Source organism: Balaenoptera musculus, chromosome 10 (assembly GCF_009873245.2).
Source record: "Balaenoptera musculus isolate JJ_BM4_2016_0621 chromosome 10, mBalMus1.pri.v3, whole genome shotgun sequence".
Lineage (NCBI taxonomy): Eukaryota > Metazoa > Chordata > Mammalia > Artiodactyla > Balaenopteridae > Balaenoptera > Balaenoptera musculus.
Window position 1 is genome coordinate 21,023,543 of NC_045794.1, and position 21,635 is coordinate 21,045,177.

The following is a 21,635-nucleotide window of genomic DNA, read 5'->3' on the forward strand; positions in this document are numbered from 1 at the left end:
TTTGCCTATTCTGGACATTTCATATAACTGGAATCATACAGTGTGTGATCTTTTGTGATTCGCTTTATTCATTCAGAACAATGTTTTCAAGGTTCTTCCATGCTATAGCATGTATCAATACTTTCATTTTATGGCTGAAAAAATATTTCATTGTATGGATATACCACATCTTGTTTATCTACTTATCAACTGATGAATATTATGTGTTGTTGTCATGTATCTATTTTTTAAACCCACATGTTATTATTTGGATTACTGTTTTATACCTTATGCATATAGTCTGTTTTGCAGGTGAAAAACACAGTTTTTACCTGAGAAAACATTTTTCTTTCACCTTTATTTTTGAAAACTATTTGAGCTGATACAGAATTCTAAGTTGGCAGTTATTTACTCTCAGCACATTGAAGACATCACTCCACTGTTTTTGGCTCCCATTGTTGCTGTTAAAACCACAAGTTCAAGTTTTGCCCTGTACTGCAAATGCCCTCATGAAAAAGAGTTTTAGTGCATCCATTACTTCTTTGGTTCCTTCCTTAATTTAGTTTTTCTCCTGATAATTTCTTATTATCTTATCAGCTCTTAAGTGCCTTTAAGTCAGCATTATTTATTGTTTTCAGCAGAAAGTTTGACCCAAAAAATCTTAAGCCCAATATTACTGGAAATGGGAAAATCAAAATAATATTTTGAAAAAATTATTTTATTTTACCACTTGCTTTGATTTTAAATTGATCAAAACTTTAAAGCTACAGATTTTGCTCATTCGAAGTATTTTAAAAAAATCAATTTACCTAATTAGCAAAGCCCAGCCTTCAAAGTTAAACCAACTGGCCATATCATAATCACTTTCTATCACAGTTTGACTTCATGTTTCTCTACAAATAAATGTGTTAATATGCATCCTCATGATAAGCTATCTCTTTTTTTATTATAAGCCAGGTATAACCTGATTCCATTTCCTCACACATTGTTTTAAAAGATGCAATTATTTAATGTCCTGAACTTAACACCATTTATATTTTAGGGTAAACACTGAATGTTCCATAGAAACCAGGACTCAAATTTTAGGCAACCAAAGCTTCTTTGTGAATATGGTGTTCCTAAATTAAAATAGGATATAAGTATAGATATGAGCTATAGGGCCCCCTTTTTGCTCATTCTTTACAGTTCCATGCCTGGAGGTACTTGGGCACCAGTCTCAATCTATTCAAATAAAATCAATTCGAAGTATTCCAAGTTCATCTATGCATTAATCAGTCTGTAAGGCATTTTTCCCTACAATCTAATCAATGTCTTCTGCTATTTCATGCATTCTACGAAGTACAGTGGTTTCTGAAGAAAACATACTGATGTAAATGCAGCAATAGGTCTTTTAACAGGGTACCAGGTGTTACAACCTTTTCTATAGTTTTGTACAATTTCCTAGTTTTTGCAATGAATAATACTAATTTAAATTATATGAAGTTTCAAAGGCAACTTTAAGGTCTATGTAAAAATATTAAGCTCATTTACATTTTTACTGATACCCTTAATCTTTCTTCATTAAAAAAACTAATGTTATTATTTTTGGAGCCTGAATGTTTTATCAATAAATTACACTGTGAGAGCATTTTTTTGCATCATCATTTGACAATAATCTTACAAGCAATGTCACTAAATAAAGATTACCACCACTCCCACCACTCCACACTACAAAATATAGGACATTCAGAATATCTCAATATTTCAAATGCCACATTTCACCACTTACTTGTAAGACAGACAAAAACAAGAAGTCATTAGTGCCTTGATTAAAGAAAGCCTTGCCAACATGAGTGTTTTGAAATGTCCTTTAGTTTCATAGCCCAGGTTCTAGGGCAATGAAGTACAGTAAGATTTAGAATGGATGAGAGATAGACCTTTGTTTTGTAAAGCAGAAGCGTACTTGCAAAAGGGGAAGATGCAATAGCAAAAGTGCGGGGCTTCAAGACAGTAGATTTTTTCCAGGAAAAAGTATGTTTTACTTTTAGAAGTAGGTTCACCTTGGTGTAAAGACTTCTGACCTACACTGATGCAACAGTTTCCTAACTGGTCCTCCTACTTCTACTCTTGCTTCCCTACAGCGAATTCTCCACTGACCATTTAAAGATATAAATCAGATCATGTCACTCCTCTGCTTACAACTCTCCCACGCTCAGAATAAAACCCAGACGTTTCACCATGGCCTACTTGGCTAAGAATTGGTTCCTACTTATCTCCCCCAACCCTTCTGCCCACCCCTCAACCCTCACCATCCCTCCGCCTCACATTTTATCTTTCACTTCAACTTTGCTCACTCTATTCTAACCACCAAGGTCATTCCCAACTATGGGTCTTTGCAATAACTGTTTCTTCTGCCTAGAATGCTCATTTCATCCAGGTCTCTTCTCAAACTTTAGTTCTTTAATCACCATTATAACATTATACCCTACCCCACATTTCCCACTGACCCCTTTCTTGGTTTTCTGCACATTCAAAGCAATCTGAAATTATATTTTTTCTTCACCTCCCCTCCCCAGAAAGAATGTAAGCTTCATGAAATGAAATCACTCTCTTGAAGAGATATCTGCACCCTCATGTGCATTGCAACATTATTCACAATACCCAAGACATGAAAACAACCTAAGTGGTGTCTATCCACAGATGAATGAATAAAGAATGAATAAAGAAAATGTGATATATATATATAATATATAATATTATTGGACAATTGGAATAATATATATTATTATATATAATGTAATATATTATATATTGAATATATTACATATTAATATATTATATATTATATTATAAACATTATATTGTATATATTATATATACATATAATGGAATATTATTCAGTCACAAAAAAAGAAGAAGATCTTATTTGCAACAACACAGATGAACCTGGAGGGCATTATGCTAAGTTAAATAAGTCAGAGAAGGACAAATACTGCATGATTTCACTTATATGTGGAGTCTAAAAAAGCCAAACTCATAGAAACAGAGAGTAAATTGGTAATTGCCAGGGGCTGGGAATGGGGGAAATGGAGAGGTGTTGGTCAAAGGGTACAAACTTCCAGTTATTAAAATGAATAAGTTCTGAGGATCTAATGTACAGCATGGTGACTACAGTTAACAATACTGTATTGTATACTTGAAAGTGGCTAAGACAGTTGATCTTAAATGTTCTCAACACACACGGGTACACACACAAAATGGTAATTATGTGAGGTGATGGATGTATTAACCAACCTTATTTTGGTAATCATTTCATAAAACATACATATGCCAAATCATCACATTGTATACTTTGAAACTTATAATACAATGTTATACATCAATTATATCTTAATAAAGCTGGGAAAAAAAGAATGTAAGTTTCATGGAGACAGGGACTCTGTCTTGCTGCTGTACTCTTATTGCCTAGAATACTGCTAAATCAATGAAACAACTATTTTTCCATATGTTTGCAAGGCCTTATATACAAGGATCTTCATTTCTACCTTGTTTGTAGTAGTGAAAAATAGGTACAATATAAAAATCATAGATATACTTTCAATGGAATGTGATACAGCTGTGAAAAGAAGTGATATAATCTCAATGTGCTGAAACAAAAAAAGGTCCCCAAGACATATTTACTCCATAGAATCTATGATGCCATCAGATGTAAGATGCACATTTAAATTATTGATATTATACCAAAAAAGGAAATGCCCAAGATGTGAATATAAAAGGAAACGTCTGTATATAGCTGAATATTAGGTAAACACAAATGAACCTACAATACAGAAAGATTCAACAAGGAAACTTGCATAGCTCAATCCTGAAAAATGAATAGAACGAAGAAAAAAAAATCCCTGAAAATTTAAACCACAAGTCAGTTAATGTGGATTTGCAGTCTGACTCATACTATTAGTGTGGTCCAAAAACTCTCAGGAAGAGAATTTAAAGTAGTATTAGGTTGGTAGTAAGCCCAAGTGACTGACAGAAGCAAACATCTCTGGAGGAAATATATGTCAATTCAGGACTACAATGATTGTAAGTTATTATCAACCACAAAACATACCTCAATTTCAGTCATGTTAAAATGTGAAAAGGTGAGTATACTAGAATTAATAAAATGCAACATCATCAAGTGAAAACTAGAAGGTGCAGAATGCTCCCATTATGTGGGGAGAAAACGGGTGTGTGTCTGTGTGTGTGTGTGTGTGTGTGTGTGTGTGTGTGTACTTTTTAATGATTAGAAAATGAATGAAAAGATTTGCAGTGGTTCTTTTAGTCTTGGCTAGGAGGAACTTTTACATTTTTATGCTACTTTAATTTTGTACCATATGTGTTTACTACTTTTTTCCCTTAAAATAAAACTTTAAGAAATCAGAAATAAAATATATCTTTCCATGATTTTTAACCATACTGCAATTCCCTTTACAGGCTCACCTCATCCCCAAACCATAATCTTTAAGAATGGAAATAATTAAAAAGTGAGCGGGCTTCCCTGGTGGTGCAGTGGTTGAGACTCTGCCTGCCAATGCAGGGGACACGGGTTCGAGCCCTGGTCTGGGAAGATCCCACATGCCGCGGAGCGGCTGGGCCCGTGAGCCACAACTACTGAGCCTGCGCGTCTGGAGCCTGTGCTCCACAACAAGACAGGCAGCGACAGTGAGAGGCCCGCGCACCGCGATGAAGAGTGGCCCCCGCTTGCCACAACTAGAGAAAGCCCTCGCACAGAAACGAAGACTCAACACAGCCATACATACATACATACATAAAAAAAGAATGTAAGCAGACAAGAATAGCATTAAAAAAAAAAAAAAGTGAGTAATTTTTTCCTTATGTTTGGTTTCAAATTTCACAGGATGAATCTCACCATTCTTTAAGGGAAAGAACAATATGACGAAAATAATCCAAATGTATTTATTTAGCACCCATACATCCATGGTTAAGTACCAAAATCATTAGAACAATGAGTTTTCAGATTTAAAACAATGCCTCTAAGATTTCACAATCTAAAGCTGAAAATGAATGCCCACACAAACTAATAAACTATTGTAGACAAATATATATATGATTATAGTCCTCCAGAATACTTCCCCCATAAGAAAGTGCCCAGAGCCTTCATAAATTTTGTTCAGTTATTTATATCCACAGTCCCTAAAACAGTATCAGGTTGGTAGTGGGTTGAAGTGACTGAGAAAAGCAAACATAGATGGCACTCAATAGCATTTTTGAAGAAATGTTGAATTGTATAAATATTGAATGCACATTTATATAAGCATTTCTTCTTAAATAATCAAGGGCCCAAGTGTTTTAAAGTAGTGGTAGGGTAAATGGGGTTTCACATATTCATTCAACAAATATTGATTGAATTTCTACTACGTGCCAGACTAAATGCTATGGACACAAAAATTAATACGACATGCTCTTGACCTTGAACACCGCATAATGATAAATCATTACAATAAATGATAGGCATTATAATTGAGGTATGGACAAATTCATGTGCTATGAGAACACAGAGAGTATAATTGATTCCATAAGAGAGAATGGTGGGGAAATTAACAGAGTAGTGACTTTTCAGATATGCCTTAATGCTGGCATTCCAAACCGAAATCCCTATTGGGACCAGGTAGCTAAATAATGTAAGGGATTTGGTCATAGTCTGCACAACAGCAAACTGAAGAATTTATGCATTTCCCAAAGGGGTAGCTGCTACTTAGTCTAGCCAACTGTTCCCTTAAAGGACTGTAGGTCCAATGTTATCAGGTTTCCAATTTTTCAAGAATAGGTGGAAATCACATTTTTGCATGCAACTACTTTGGCAACTGATTAAAAAAATTTTTTTAGATCAAATGAACTATGTCTATGTTTGCCACTCAAGAGAGAATAATCTCTACTTTCAGGTATAAATCTACTAAGAAGAGAGAAAAAGTTATTTGAGACACCCCTTAATGAACTCAAATTTTTACAAAGCACAGAAAAATTCAGTATGTGTTACCATGAAACCCATTTAAAGACATATTATCTTAGGGTTCGCTTTTAAGTCACAGAAGGTTTTAGAACTAAATTTTTATGTGTTTATCTGAAATGAAGAAAAGGGTTCCTAATCCAAAGTTTTCTAGTGCGCAAGTAATAAAAAAACCTCAAATCTAGACACAAGTAAAAATTAAAAGGTATTTTAAAAACTCTTTGTGAAATTAGAACTATCTTTTTATGTCAAATTTGAAATACGTCCTGTTATTGTAAGGGATTATTCCATGATTTAAATAGCATTAATGTCTAAAAACTAAGCTTAGTAAACTCTATAAACTATAATAAAACTACTGGAAAACGTTTAAAAATTGTTTGTACAATGTCAGTGCTTTAAAACGATTTTGAGAAATAATTTCCACCTACCTTTTTTGCTTTGGGACCCTAAAAGTTGGAAAAACAAAAGAATTGATAAATTTAAAAAATAATTCAGACATTTAAACAAAAGTATCCTGATTACCTAGCATATTAAAATTAGGAGAAGCTGGGTAAAGAGTATAAGGGAACTCTCTGTACCCTCTATGCAACTTTTCTGTAAATCTAAAATCATCTCAAAATAAAAAAGTTTTTTTAGAAAAGAATTCAGACAAAACTACAAGCAAGTCTAGGAAAGACTAAGATAGTTCACCCACTGAAGCATGTTTTGTAAGTAGATTTTATACTCTTTCTTACGCCAATCAATGATCCATGTTTAACGAAATGCCCGATCACGAAACAGAGCACCAGTCAAGAAGGCACTAGTTTAAAGGGTTCTAAAGAAGAAGAAATCACTGACATTAGTATTGGTACTAATGTCAAGTTTGAAAGTGTGGGAAAGATCTCATATTATAAAGAAACAATCTTTCTGTAAAGTTAGATTGCTGATTTTATAGAAAGAGAACCAGTAATTTAAAACAGGCAAAACTATGACAAAATGATTCTATTCAGCAATGTGTCCTAAAGCAGATCTATGCTTTCTTTTGATTTTGGAAAGTACAGTATTTCAATCAATATTTACAAGTAGTTTTTAGTAACAGTACTTGTAATCTCCTGATTTGGCCCATGTGTTCATTAGATTTCTGGTAAGGAATTTGTAGGGGACCATGTGACTATAAGATCATACACTTTCCACATTTGATGACTTGTACAGGAGAAGTTAGTGGTTCAAGCCATAAGGTTATCACTGTATAAAATATACATGTTAAAACTGACACAAAGCAGTAGCTTATATCTTCTTGAAAAGTGCATATATTTCACTAATTTGTTCAGCAGGTATTTATTAATGATTTACAAACAAAGCACTCTGAGATGCTGGAGATGATATGAATAATAATGGAGACTTGGCTCTCATAACTTTTACAAATGCGTTTTATTTTTATCATATTTGCTATCAATTAATAGTTAACATGCTTCCATCTTGAAATAACTACTATACAGCAGAATAGGTAAACAGCATTGGCCCTGTTCCCACGTAGCCACATTTTAAAGGTGGGGGAATTGTCATCTCTCACCAGTGCTTTTAATGTGATGCAGGTTGAGTTTATGTACATATCCTCACCCATCCTGCAAATCGTAAGAGCATCATGTAGTAGAGAAGTTCTCAAAGTTACGAGGGCATAAGAATCACCTAGGATGCTTGTTAAAATGCATATTCCTGGGCTAAAAGTGTACACACTCACTTCTCTCTCCCCATTGTAATTCAGTTCATGTTATTGGTTGAATTGTGTCCCCTCAAAATTCATACATTAAAGTCCTATCTCCCAGTATCTCTGAATTTTACCTTATTTGGAGAGACGGTCCTTGCTGATGTAGTAAAATTAAGATGAGGTCATACTGGAATAGGGTGGATCTCTGATCCAACATGACTGGCGTCCTTGTTAAAAAAGGGGAAATTTGGACACAGACACACACACAGGGAGAACGCCAGTGAAGAATGAGGTAATGCTGCCACAAGCCAAGAAGTACCAGAAGCTGGCACCTGCAGGGGGAGCATAACCCTGACAACACCTTGAACTTGGACTTCCAGCCTCTAGGACTGTGAAACCGTAAGTCTCTGTTGTTTAAGCCAGTTAGCTTGTGGTATGTTGTTACTTGGCAGCCTTAGGAAACTAATGTAGATCTGGAGTCCAGTCTGTTCCTGGAATTTGCATTTTAACTGGTATTCCAGGTTTATTAGAGGCAAATTTTCCAGAAACCACATTTTGAGAAAGATTCCTAGAGGGATCTAAGAACAAGAAACTTATGTACCGACTGGAAGATAATAAATAGGTGCTTATTGTTCCCTTAAGTTATCAGCGGTTTTCAGTCCACTTAAAATCCATTTACTGTCTATTCTCCCTGACATGAATGCTCTCCATGCTCTATTTCTTCTCATCACTTCTGATAAATTCATAATCATACTTTAAAACACAGCTTGAAAAGCACTGCTCTTCCCTTCCTGTTCCCGTCCCCATCCTGCCCCAATTTCAACATTTCCAACTTTGCGTTACTCCATTGTAGTCACTTCAATTATTACAGTTATAAAACTGTATTGTAATTAATTTGCTAAGTTTGTCTTCCATACCAGGGAGAGATGGTAATTTTCACCTTTGTGTCCTTGGCTTCAGCCTAGTGCCAAGCACAAAGAACATGCTCCATATTTTCCCTTAATCAACGAATTAAATAATTAACTAATTACATTTTCCACTTCCTCTGGTTTTAATCATAGAAGAAGATGGAAATCACGTTTAAGAAAATGGGAAGTGAGAACATCTTATAGCTACATGTTGGCCTGTGTTCTTGGAGAAGACATGACAGCTGAGGAGTGCAGAAAAACAAAACAAGAAGCTTTATCATACTTAATAAACACAGGGCAGGTTGCATACCCTGAATTACGAAACAATTCAAATTTCCACAAAAGACCACATAAAATAACTTGTCAAAGCAGAGTAAATTGAAAAAGCTTTTAATTAATTGATGAGGAGGCAAAAAAACACATTTCCGCCAAGCTACAATAAAAAAGCAATTTCATGGGAATGTCTATCACTATTGGAAGTTACTAAATTGAGACCGATATTTAAATTTAGCAAAAGGTCGAGATTAAGACAGCATCTGACCGCACTGATCATTCCCCGTTTGCAGAAACTGGTTTTTACTCCCACCTGTCCGCCGGAGCCTGGACAGAAGGCCACAGATCTGGGGAAGGTCCATCCCCGCCCCCCACCACAAGGGTATGGGCTTTTTCCTAAACCGACTCGCTCCCCTCTGATAAAATATGACAGGCTCTTGTTACATCATTTAACACGGTGCAGGAGAATCAATGCTCGCCCCTTCACCCGGCTCCCCCACTTTCCCTGCTCACCATGCTGAGGCAGACACTACCTCCGTAGTCGGCCAAGTCGGAGCTCAGGGTTGTGAGGAGAAACGCTCCCGGGTTGTGAGGACAAACGCTCCCGGGTTGTGAGGACAAACGCTCCCGGGTTGTCGGGACGACAAGCCCCGCCCACTGGCGCCAAAGCGGGAGCGTAGATCCGCGCGTCTCGGTCCGCGCAGCCGCGCTGGTGTTCTTCCGGACGGCGCCCCGCCCCCTTCTCTGACAGGTTGCCCCACCCACTTCCACCGCCCCGCCTCGGTCGACTGCCGCAGGAGTCGGAGCGTGAGGAGGCTTTTACGGCAGCCGCGTGCCGGAAAGTGTGTGAGTGCCGGGCCGGAGCGTTTTATTCTGTTTTCCGAATCCTGAGGTCTGGAGGCGGTGAAGTATGCCCTGGGCGAGGACCAGCGGGTGTGGGAAAGGGTTTCTGCGTGTCTTCCGACGTTGACAGTCCCTCTCTCTATTTCCCTAGAGTAGCTGGGACGAATCTTTCTGTGCGGTTTCGAGAAGGAAGGGGGCCGCCGGCTACGCGACTGGATCGAGTGACTGACACCGGCTCGGCTGCCTGGGCCGCCACCTCTTAGACCAGCGTGGGGCGGGGCTTGATTAGCAGTTTAGAAAAAGAGGTAAATAAATTGGCTCCCAGAGGGTTGTTTATTTCGAAATTAATAACCTTCGGATTCTTCTCCCTGTGCCTGGTTCTGTTTACATCCTGGGCACGCAAGGTATGTGCCGTTTTTCCTTAGAGGCGCTCTAAACAAGAACTGGAAATGATTTGAAGCAGTTCCTGGGTAAAGTATTCCTTACAGGTGGCGGTCTCTGAGACCCAGCAAGACTCGCTAAATTATGTGCCCAGGGTCAAGGTCACAGATTAATTGTAGCAACCGGTAGCACAGCCCTTCGAATGTCAGTCTCCCCGCATGAAACTCTGGCAGTTTAGACCAACAGGAAAACCAGAAGAAATTAAGAGATTGAGAAATTAAGGTCCTTCCAAAGCCTGTCTGAATTCTCTGTGATTTTACATCTAAACCCTGTTTTAGCCTGACAAGACATGAAATGCTTTCAAATTATTGCCACCATTTCTCATCTCTGAATTCTCATTTTATAATGCGCTGTCCCTTGCACTTTCATTGACTAAAGGTATTATTAGTAAATCAGTATTACTGACTGCTGAGCTGGTCTTTGTGGGTTAAAGTGTTATTCTCCCCACAGAAATCCAGACTGTGTCATAGCTATGACATCTTGCCTCCAGATCCCTGGTAGCAAGATTAAAACGTCTTAATGTCGACTTCATATAGAGTTCTGAAGCTGTGTGGTGTGGAACTAAGCTTTTGTTTTTAGTTTTTCAACCAAGCTACTAATATTTATGATACAAAAGCTCAGTCAGCTCTGATGCGGGTAAGGAGGTGTGATGGTAATCACAAATAACTTTAAAATGGTGGGCTTCTAGAGGAGAGACTTGCTCAAGTTCCCATTCCACCAGCTTCCCTCCTAGGGAGAAGGATTTGCTATGGATGTGTTAAAACAGGCTGCACTGTGTTCTAGGGGGCCACTGTGCTATGAGATTATACCAGTGAGCTTATTTAGGTCTTCTCTACTACTTCTCTTACAAGCTGCATAAGAAGGCCCATTTCCTGTTCTCTTTTTTACCTTCAGACAGGTGTAGTACCTCCCCCGTATGAACATATATAACCATCTCCTTTCAACTCACTTTTATAATCTGGCTTCTAGGTAGGCCTAGACCAAGCAGTATGCCAGCTTCTGGGGGCAAGCTCTCTTGCCACCTACCTCTTGGATTATGTATCCTTTGGTGCTGCAAGTGTATTGGGATAAATTTTTGTGTGAAGCTTTTTAGGCTTAACTACTTCGGGGAAACGTGCTTCATCTGCTTGAGTCAAGTCAGAACTTCATGGAGAACAGTGACTAATAACAGCTCTAGACACCATAACCCCTAGGTACATGACAGTTCTCACTTAACCCAGAACCGGAGTTAGTTACGTCTTACTGCCTTAGCCCACAAGTCACTGGGAAAGAGCTGTCAGTGTGGACTGTATGCCCATCCCCTTCCAGATTCTCAGGGTGATGGGGGACTTCTCTCAGTCCCTAACTCGTTTGCCTCTCTACAAAGAACAGTAACCTCCATGACTTCATGCAGGGTTAAGGAGCAGCCCCAGGTCCCTGCTGCATTTAAATTGTTCACCAAAATAAATTAAAAAAAAAGAAATGTGCCAACAAAATACTGGCCATGCAGTCAATACAGTTAACCAAGGTCACTTAGCATAACTCTAGATGCTTGGGGTGAATATAATGAATTTTGAAAGAGATGGTGTCTGGAATTAAACAACTAAAAGAGAAATACTTGTGTCATACAAGTATGTGTATATGTAAGCAGGGAATAAAGACCAAGAATCAAACTGGAAAAAAAACAAAACAAAAAAAAATTCTTCACCAATTCTGAACCCAAGGAAACCTATTTCTCCCAAAGGCTAAAATAAACTGAAATGCCTGAAGGTCAGCATGCAATAATAAAAAACTTCTTTAACTCATAAAGTAACATATCACAGAATGGGACCTTACCTTACCTTAGTCACAGTAGCTACTTTTTTGCTGGGCAGGTCCTTTATTATGTATAATTTGTAAAAAGGGCAACAGCTAAAGAGGATGATTTAAGCCACATTTCTAAAAAGTTTTATAAATTACAAATTGTGAATTAAATAGAGCTGTGCTCTTTGCCAGGAATTAAACAGCTTATAATTTGCAATTTTAAATTACATCTAATGTAGATTTAATTTACAATTATTTTAAAAGCGCAGGGTTCTTAAGAGTCATCATTCTTCAGTAAGATTAAAACACATGAAAAATGGCTCTCAGCAAAAAAAAAAAAAAAAAAAAAGTTTTAAAAATGAAATTTGGTGTTGATGTACCCGGTTAAATATACTCATCTAATTTCACTCCCTTCCAAAACCACTAAATCTTCAGTAAACCAATTTAAAAATAAAAGAAAAATAGAAGAGGAGATGACAACAGTAAAACTTTAGAAGCTGCAAAACAGATGAATGTGACCTAGCACACTAGAAGAGCCCAATTTATACTGCATAATGCTCAAAAGGCACTGGAACAGGGCCACTGTAATTGGAAATGAAGAATGAAGTAAATCAGAGAGGATTAAGTGAAAGCTATTTGAAAACCACCCCTAAGTGTCTGCACTCCTCACTCCCACAGAAGACTGGAGTTTTATTTCTGGACAAAATAATACTAGTCTCTGGAATGGGGTGTCCTCAGGCATACTAATCAGTACACCAAAACCACACTGGAAGCAGATTAGGTGAGTTTGGGTATACATAATGCTGAATGCAAGGCCCTGGTTCCTCTTCTACTTCTTAATGTTAAATTAGCAAATGCTCAGAAGATTGGAAGACTTTTCTCTGGGGAATCTGACCAGCCGAGGAGAACCGCCTAAGATACTAACATCAGAGGTTCCCCGATAAAGGGCCCACTCAGATCACCCTAAGTAAAACCCAAAGTCCCTAAGCTGCAACCATGTATGCAGATCTTCTAAAAAGTTTTTTTTGTCCTTTCATTTGTAGGAGCAGATTGAAAAGGACTACCTTTTCTGGAGGAAAGCTCAGAAGTGATAACAGACAAAAGCAGAAAAATAGCAATTTGGAGGAAAACAAGAAAGCTAATATTAATGAACTCAGAAAAAAATTGCTCTGCTACATTGTATGCTTGTAATGTGAGCTAACTCATAAATTATTAGTAAACAGAAGTATACAAGCATTAACATGGAAATAATGTTGGCTCCTATGTGATTTTTTTTCCCTAAGAAAGAGGAGCCAGAGAAGCAGATGTATAAACTTCAGCAAGAAAAGGTCTTCACTTAGTTGCTGTACTGGCAGCAGGAGTCTTTCAAGTATGTTTGTAAAAAAATTTAAAAAGTGCTCACCCCCAGGGCTCCCTCCTCAGAGAGGTATACCCTGTTTTTTGCAACTGTTGACCTGGTTACAGTTGAATCACCTATCCTGACCACTGATTGGCAGCCTTGTGGTTTAGGTAACTCCTTCCACATGTACCTGAGTATCTCCCAGCCCTACTCTTAGCATTTTGCTAGCATATATATCTACACTATTTTTAAAACAGTTTTACTAAGGTATAATTGACATACACTAAGCTACAATTATTAAGCATAAATACAATTTGATAAATTTGACACATGCCTACAACTCACCCCAATCAGGTTAAACATATCCATTATCCCCAAGGATTTCCTCCTGCCTCTTTTGATACCTTCCTGCTCTCCAGCCACCCACTCCCATTCACAGACTATTATTTTCGAGCATTTTAAACATCTCTGTGGTATCCTCCAGCTATGCTGAGAGCAATCTGTCCCAAATTAGCTCTCCAGGCACCAATTTCTGTTGTTTTATTGGTGCTCCATTTACAGTTGTATATGATTTGAGTGGTATGCCCCAAGCCTATCCCCTCCCAATAAAGTTATTTTTAATGTTTTTGTAAGAGGAAATGTTTTTCTGGACTACATATACTAATGTCTCAAAGTACCTCCCACAAATTACTAATTTCAAAGGGAAAAAAGTAACTGAGGAGAGTCCTGACAAACACCACCTTTATCAAGTGATCAAAATTAACATCAACCATAATGGAACAAATGGGAATTGTGTCCACCTAATAGGATGCAGTGAAATGAACAAAGCATCATGTCTTAATATTTTTGCCCAAACTACATAAGCTGAATCTAGCCATGACTTAACATCAAAATGAGACACATTTCTACAAAATAAATGGCCTGTGTTCTTCACAAATGTCACGTTCATGACAAGCAAGGAAATTCAAAGGAATTTTTTCAGATTGAAGAAGGCTAGAGACATGAAAATTAAATGCAGTGTGTAATCATGGACTGGATACTTTTGCTATAAAGGGTATCTTTGGGACAACTGCCAAAACTTGGGGTTGTGGATTTGATGGTAGTAATGTAACTGTTTGTTAATTTCCTGATTCTGATGGTTGTATTGTGCTGCAGGAAAACATCCTTGTTCGTAGGAAATACATTCTAAAGCTGTGCTGTCCAGTATGGTAGCAACGAAGCCATTGGTACCTATAAGCGCTTCTGGCATGACACATTGAAATAATATTTTGGATATAAACAATATAAGAGTAATTTCACCTGCTTTATTTTTTAATATGGGCTACCAAAAACCATAAAATTACATGGGTGGGCTGCACTGTGTTTCTGTCGGATGGCACTGCAAAGCGTTCAGGCTGATTTGATACCGGGTTAGCGACTTATTCTCAAATAGTTCAGGAAAAAAAATGTTCTTAGTAGTACTGAGCTGCAACTTCTAAGATGGAACGAAATTATTTCAAAATAAAAATTACGTTAACGAGGGACATAAAAAGGTATAAAAGTCTTTTTAGGTCAATAGGAAAATGGGCATCACGGAACTTTAAAGGCGGCTTTAAATGACGTTAACGTTTACTTGGGGCCTATCATGAGCTGAACGCTTATGACGTTAGGATTTTAAGATTGAGCCACCACAGCCATCACAAGTATTGGGAATTATATTCTGGTGAGGCTATCATGGTGCCTTTACGGAGCCGCCTCTCCCTAGCAGCACGAACCAAGTACTCAATAAAGAAGCTTATCTGTCCCACTGGATGTAGCCAGCTCCTCGTGTAGCCCCTTATGGGTTGTTCACTTGGCCTCTTCACCACCGATCTTACTGCCCATCTCCTGTTAGTTGTGAACCTGCTTGACCCTCACACCCAGTTTCGCCTACTCTTTAGCCTTTCTTAGGAGGGCACTCTTGATTTGATCAGGCCTCTTCCCAGTGTCCTGTTTTAGCCTTGCCTTGAAAGCAGGGTAAAGGCAATTCTCCTTCTGACAAGAAAACTGAGGCTCAGAAAGGTTAAGTAACCCGTACAACACTATGCAGCCAGGATTCAAATCTAGTTCTAATTCACTCCACTCTGGTATACAAGGAGGTACACCTACATATCCAGCTTTGACAATCCATTTTCTCTAGTTGTCCTGTTTCCTTCATAGAACTTATCACAATTCATGATATTGTTTGTAGTATACCCCTCTGGAGATGTTAGTTCTGTGAGAGCAGGTATCTTATCCGACGCATTCATAGCTACATCTCAGTGCCTGGAACATAAAAGTGCTTAATAAATATTTATTGAATGAAAAAAAAGGGTACCATTTTACCAATGTGTAAAATCCTTTTTCTTTCTTTTTTAAGACTACAATGCAGTTATTTGTAAAAATTTTTCTTTTTCTTTAGGTACATTAAATATAAAAGTGAATACTTTCCATGATACGTGCAAATGGCCAGTTCTTTAAGAGGAGAAGTACTGAATCTTTATAAGAATGTAAGTAATTATGTTGCCAATTTTATAAATGTTATGAGACATAGATTGTTTAGAAATATATAATCTTTCTTTTTTAAGCTGCTGTATCTTGGACGAGACTATCCAAAAGGAGCAGACTATTTTAAAAGGCGTCTGAAGAGTGTTTTCCTTAAAAACAAAGATGTGAAGGACCCAGAGAAGATCAAAGAACTTATTGAACAGGGCAAATTTGTAATGAAAGAACTAGAAGCATTATACTTCCTTAGGAAATATAGAGCTATGAAACAACGCTATTACTCAGATACCAACAAAACTAACTGATCACTATTACTATAATTTGAGAATCAGTGCCAGCTGTTTATGTATACCAGCTACTACAAAAATAATTCTAAAATGTCAAGATAATACATTTTGTTAAAAATACCTGAGCTGCCTTACTAAAACAGGTTTCGACTTCTGTTCAAACTGAGAGCTTTATCAGCAACCTTTATGCTCAATTTTTATACTAAAATAGCAATTTAACTATATGATGCTGCCAACTACCAATTAAAAATTGATGAGCACCCAATTTTGAATGAAAATATAATGTACTTAATTTTTAATGAATTTTTGCCAATTCTTAGCCCATCTCTGCATCTTACTGAAAAAAGAATGCCGTTTAATGCACATTTAAGTAAGCGAAATAATTTCTTGCAAGTTTATTCCCCTTAACTTTTGAAGGAGTTCCTTATTTTTGACCCCATTTGGTACATTAACAGCACAGAGTCAAGGTTCACTGCAAAAGAAAGAATGATTTAAGTGCAGTTAGTAGAAATAATAAGTATAGAGTAAGATTACTTCTGAACTCGAAACAGCCTGCCAGCGACTGGCATCACATATATATACCTATCTAATTATTTCCATTATTAATTTTTGCCACTGGCTGTCTTTGGGCCTTAAAACAAATCACCCGTTGTGTATCAATTACCTTCTTCAATAAAAAGTAATAAATAATGTTATTCTATTCTTTTGTCATAAAGGCAGATTTGTTTTGCATCCACTTCTAAACGAGTTCACATGGCACAGGACCTAAACCTAACATGGTTTCAAGCAAACACTTAAACCTTTACATAATGTTCACAGCACCTTTCATAAATAAAGAATATATCCAACTTACAAGCTGCAAAAAAAAAGATTTACTAAGATACTATAGCGTCTGTGGCTTATAAACTACCCCATATCAATTATGGGGCTAATGTTTCAAATTTCCATCAAGAAGTACACACTACTGGGAATTCCCTGGCGGTCCAGTGGTTAGGACTTGGCACTTTCACTGCCGTGGGCCCAGGTTTGATCCCTGGTCAGGGAACTAAGATCCACAAGCTGTGCGGCGCGGCCAATAAATAAATAAATAAATAAATAATTTAAAAAACAGTACATACTATGATAGTCACCATAACTATTTTTATTACATTACAATAATTAGGAGCAGTACAGTTCATGACAAAAATATTACAAATTTCAGATCACTTCACAGCACATACTCCTATAAACATTTAAAAGTTAATTTTAATTAAAAGAGTGGTCATTTTTAAATTTAATGTTTGATATGACCAACATTCCTAGGTCAGCGCAACCAAACGATGGAAAACAACTGGATCACACTGCATATGTCCCACAAAAAAAAAAAGCACAATGTACAAAATGTGCATGTTTCAGTTTACACTATACAAAAATAGTTAAAATACATTCCAGGTAAACATGTTACATTAAGAAATAGTACTAGTAAGAAATTGGCACTCAAAGGAAAAATGCAAAAGTATTTTCAACATGAAAACACAAGACAGTGGAATTGGAAATTTTTGGATAAAACATTACATAACCCATTTAGCTCTACAGGGAAAGGGGACCTTCTGTGATTGACATTTCTGTAGGTAATAACTTTGTTTTTCCTAAATTCATCTAAAAATTGCCTATTATCATCCCAAACAGGCACTTAAAACTATTAAACTAAAACAAGTATTACTAGTTACAAATCTTTTTAAAGAACTGACGTGAATATATCTTTAGAAAGAAAGAAATTTCATTTTCTGAAGGAACTTACAGCTGTTCAATTTATGCTGTTCAATTTCTCAATGCAGATTTCATGCTACCCAATATCAACACCAAAGTTATTAAATATAAACTCAGCTTTAAAATAACTAATGGGCTGTTAAAAATCATTAATACATAATCATCAAGAAATTATTACTTTTTGACAAATGGAAATGGCAGATAGTTCTTACTGCCTACAAAAAAAACCTAAATGTGTATATATTGTTTAGAAAAAATGGATAGAAGAAAACAAAAATCACTGGAATACAAATGAGATGAACTTGTGCAAACTGCAACTTAACATGCCTCACAAAGTTTCTACATATTTTAGGACAAAATTGTGCAATGGTGGCTAAGATTTTGATAACCTATAAAAGTTAGGTTCTAATTCCTATGCAGTGTGACTCAGTTAAAATAGAGCCTAGAATTCCTAATTGGAGATATTCACTCAAATTTTACTACATACTTCTGCTACATTCTTCCATAAACATGTTAATGTCTAAAACTATGTAATTTAGCAATTTTTTTCAACTTCAACAAGGGTTTTTATCTTTAAGGCTATAATAATTAGATAACATTTGTTATTTCTAGGATTATCTCTCCCCTTTTAAAATCTCTACAAAAACAAACATTTTATTAAACCATTCAAAATTCACATAATAAAGGATAATTACCACTGCCATAAAAAAATTGCCCAGCTACATCAAAAATTCAAGAGTCCTAAAAATCCCCTCAGTTATACAATGCAATTCCTGAAGTATGGCCATTTCTTTCTCTTGTGTGGAAACAAGAGGAGGTACTATATAAGTGTAAACACCCTACCTAGATAATGTTCCATAAACCTGTAGTTTAGTATAGCATCTCAGAAATCATATTGATTTTTACATAGAAGTTTCCTTTTCTGTGAATTAGGTCCAGCATCTGTTTATTTTTACCCAGATAAACACAACTATTTTAGAATTCAATGTTTAATTTTTAAAGTCTATTTTAATTACTTATACAAAGAGACCATACTACACACAAGGGAATTTTAACATTATCTGACATACAACTTAATTGGTACTATAATTGTCCCAAAAGAATCACATAGTTATGCCAAATAAAAAATATTCAAATTTACTCCTTTAAAACAATGAAGTAAACCGATTTAATTTTAAAAAGTAGCTTGATTAAACAGTTACATTGGAATCAGAGCAAAACAATTACTTCAGAACTGGAAGAAACTAAGCTTAGAGACCAAATCACTTCTTTGCAAAACTACAATATGCATTATATCTGGGTCATGTGCCAGATGCCTCACTAAAATATAGACTGCTCTAGAATATAAGCACTACCTAAGGACAGGGATTATGTCCCTTGGTTGAGGATACTACAATATCCCCAGTGCCTTGTGTAGTGCCTGGCATCTAGAAGGCACTCAAATATTTGTTGAATAAATGAATTCTGCTAAAGAGTAAGATTTATGAATAAATTTTAAAGTATCTTTCATTGCAAAATTTTAGTTTTTAAAACAATGTAATGTATCATTAGCAGGGCTAGTCCTCGTTGTAGATTAGATAAGGAATTCTTTCAGCACTACCGTTGTTAAATTCTCATTCCACTGGATAGGGTTCTGACTCCTCATAGCAGGTGTGAAAATTCCTACTTTGTCCCTGATGGACCAGGCAGCAAAGAGATGATGTTCAAAGGATCGAGATTAAATCGCTACAGCCACCACCTGAAAATTAACTCTTAGGTCAGATCCCATTGTAGTGTCTGTCGGATTATGTTGAGCCTGAGGAAGTAAGATGTAGGGCATTTTGATGTGACCTGATGGGAAGCCTTCATGGAGATATCCAAAGCAGCAATAAATCTTGAGGTTAGGGGAATTAGAAGTATTGAACGAAAAAACATCAAGTCATGGGGCATGTAGAAGGATAGGCAGGCAAGATGACACTAATATGGGAGAAGTCCTGAAAGCGGAGAATGGATATTCAGAAATAAACTTCACCTCTTGCACAATTTTGCCTAAGACTGGCACTGAAGATGGTAACACAGGTAAAAAGTTACAGATTGTGCTGAGACTGACAAATAGGTATATCCTTATGTAAACTGAATGTAAATCACATAGTTATAATGCTAGATACAGCCTTTGAGATGACTTCTTTTAACATGAAGAAATGGATAGTAAGTGATTTGCCTAAAACTGGAGTTATGAAAGACACATAACTAGAATCTAAGTCACCTTCCTCCTTGTCCAGTGATATTTTCACCTCAACACACCATCTCAGTTCAAATATTTTAAAATAAGTTAACATTTTAAATGCACTGAAAGAATCATTTTGTTAACATTAATTTATCTATTTTATAAGCATAGGATATTCTTAATTATGGACCAGACTTGTAAAGTGTTACTTCAGCCAGTGTTAAGAGAACTAGCCAATACTCAAGATTTTGAAACTTTCATTTCATTGTTTAAAAAAAATTAAAATCTTGCCACCCCACCCTAAAACCTCATTTAAAAATAATGTTTTTAAAGTTTCATTTCGTTTTAACGAAAGTGACGTTCCTGAGTAGGACTACCACATAGTGAGAATGTACCCTGCTGAGCTATCCAAACTCTCTCCTAGTCCCCATTTTTGACCAACCGAGGCATGACAACATTGGAAGACCATAGGGATGCAGTCCATACTGTGAAACTCTCAGTGAAGCTCAAAGCTCACACAAGGCCTGGCCTTGCCATGTTGGTCTCTGTAACACCTACTAAGCTAACTGGCCCAAATAATTTTTAACATCATTACCAGTAGAATTAAAACTACTTTTAAAGACTGAAGTTCAAGAAAAGATTTACGCTAAGAAAGAGCAATCTGACACAGGGAGACTATATTTAATTCCTATGAGAATTTTTGTATATTCAATACATGTTAAATTTTTTCAATTATTACAAAAATTTAGTAGTATGTAAATATAGCCCCAAAATGGTTGTTATAATCCTCATTACATACTGGGTTTGCCTTAACAGGAAAAGCTATTCAGAGTATTATAGGAATTTACCTAATGTGGAAAGTAAATGGCCTTTTAATATTTTCCATTGCCTTGTATTTTTTTTCCATTTTTTCTCTTTTTATAGAAAAAATATAATATTTGGGGGAACGTGACCATTGACAAATAGCAGTGGAAAGAAGGAGAAAACCTTTGTGAACAGTGTAACTTTACATTCATTAAGGGTAACTGAAACTACAGGACATGAAACCTACAAGATGAATCTACAGGAAGCTCATAAATTTGTGTTCCCTCAATGCTTCAGTAAAACCAATCGTGAAATCTCAGCTGAAGTTATAATTAGTAATTAATCCAAGTATGTGATTGATAAAACACAGAATAGGGATGATTTGAAAGGCTCATTAATTTGTTTCACACTAAAGTTCACAATTGGTAAGAAAAATAGGAAGTAATCAACTGCATGCACCAAAAACCCCAAGACACAAATCTCAGGTGTTCAGTTTCTTTTTCACAGGCATTGCTAGTTCAAAAACCAAAACTCAGGGAATACTGGCACTTAGAGGAAAAAAGTTTCCACTGTCATTTTAAAATAAGCATTCAAGATAAAAGCTAACAGTATGGATGGAGCAGAAAGACAATTAGGTAATGCTAAAACAAATGCTAATAATTTAGTGTAATGTACAAAAATTACCACTTTTACTTAAGTACGCCTTAAGAAAAAAGTACAAATTGTATTTACATAATTATACACTTTGTCTTTGACTTCTTTTTCTTCTTTTTACCATCTTTGCTCATCTTTTCTTTATGTTTTCGAATTTCTCGAACTAATGTATAGAAGGCATCGTCAACACCCTGA

The 21,635-nt window shown here is 36.3% G+C and overlaps 3 protein-coding genes across 10 annotated transcripts in view; 1 reads left to right on the forward strand and 2 right to left on the reverse strand.

Annotated features, from left to right (window-relative positions):
- Positions 1 to 9,515, reverse strand: part of CFAP94 (cilia and flagella associated protein 94) — a 74,172-nt gene extending 64,657 nt beyond the window's left edge. The window contains exons 1-2 of one of the 2 annotated variants that reach the window (XM_036866099.1): positions 9,347 to 9,515; positions 6,394 to 6,411 (exon numbers count right to left, since the gene is read on the reverse strand). In XM_036866099.1, coding sequence (XP_036721994.1) covers positions 6,394 to 6,411; positions 9,347 to 9,349 — 21 coding nt within the window. In that variant the 5' untranslated portion in view covers positions 9,350 to 9,515. The remainder of the gene's footprint in view (positions 1 to 6,393; positions 6,412 to 9,346) is intronic. The other variant, XM_036866100.1, reaches the window with a different exon arrangement.
- A 109-nt stretch (positions 9,516 to 9,624) lies between these two features.
- ETFRF1 (electron transfer flavoprotein regulatory factor 1) lies at positions 9,625 to 16,727 on the forward strand. Of its 5 annotated transcripts, XR_005021518.1 has the most exons (5): positions 9,626 to 9,741; positions 9,828 to 9,981; positions 12,943 to 13,091; positions 13,183 to 13,268; positions 15,658 to 15,698. XR_005021518.1 is itself a non-coding variant. In XM_036866104.1 (3 exons), the coding sequence occupies exons 2-3, from the start codon at positions 15,701 to 15,703 to the stop codon at positions 16,043 to 16,045; spliced, it is 267 nt and encodes an 88-aa protein (XP_036721999.1). In that variant the 5' UTR covers positions 9,668 to 9,725; positions 15,658 to 15,700; the 3' UTR covers positions 16,046 to 16,727. The 5 variants fall into 5 exon arrangements, 2 of the variants coding, with proteins under 2 accessions (XP_036721999.1, XP_036722000.1); XR_005021516.1 differs by lacking the exons at positions 12,943 to 13,091; positions 13,183 to 13,268 and adding an exon at positions 15,824 to 16,727 and having other exon boundaries at positions 9,625 to 9,741; positions 15,658 to 15,745; XR_005021517.1 differs by lacking the exon at positions 15,658 to 15,698 and having other exon boundaries at positions 9,633 to 9,741; positions 12,943 to 13,261.
- A 420-nt stretch (positions 16,728 to 17,147) lies between these two features.
- KRAS (KRAS proto-oncogene, GTPase) overlaps positions 17,148 to 21,635 on the reverse strand; it is a 39,926-nt gene continuing 35,438 nt past the window's right edge. For 2 of the 3 annotated variants that reach the window (XM_036865394.1, XM_036865392.1), the window contains exon 6: positions 21,545 to 21,631. Coding sequence is in view for 1 of the 3 variants with exons in the window: in XM_036865393.1 (XP_036721288.1) it covers positions 21,515 to 21,631 (117 nt within the window). In the remaining 2 variants the exon portion in view is untranslated. Of the gene's footprint in view, positions 21,632 to 21,635 lie in introns of all 3 variants that reach the window. The other variant, XM_036865393.1, reaches the window with a different exon arrangement.

Excerpts from the sequence above, each read along its gene's own strand:
- ETFRF1 (XM_036866104.1), top strand. The coding sequence starts at position 15,701 with ATGGCCAGTTCTTTAAGAGGAGAAGTACTGAATCTTTATAAGAAT. Across the intron at positions 15,746-15,823 it reads TACTGAATCTTTATAAGAAT|CTGCTGTATCTTGGACGAGA; the intron begins GTAAGTAATTAT and ends TTCTTTTTTAAG.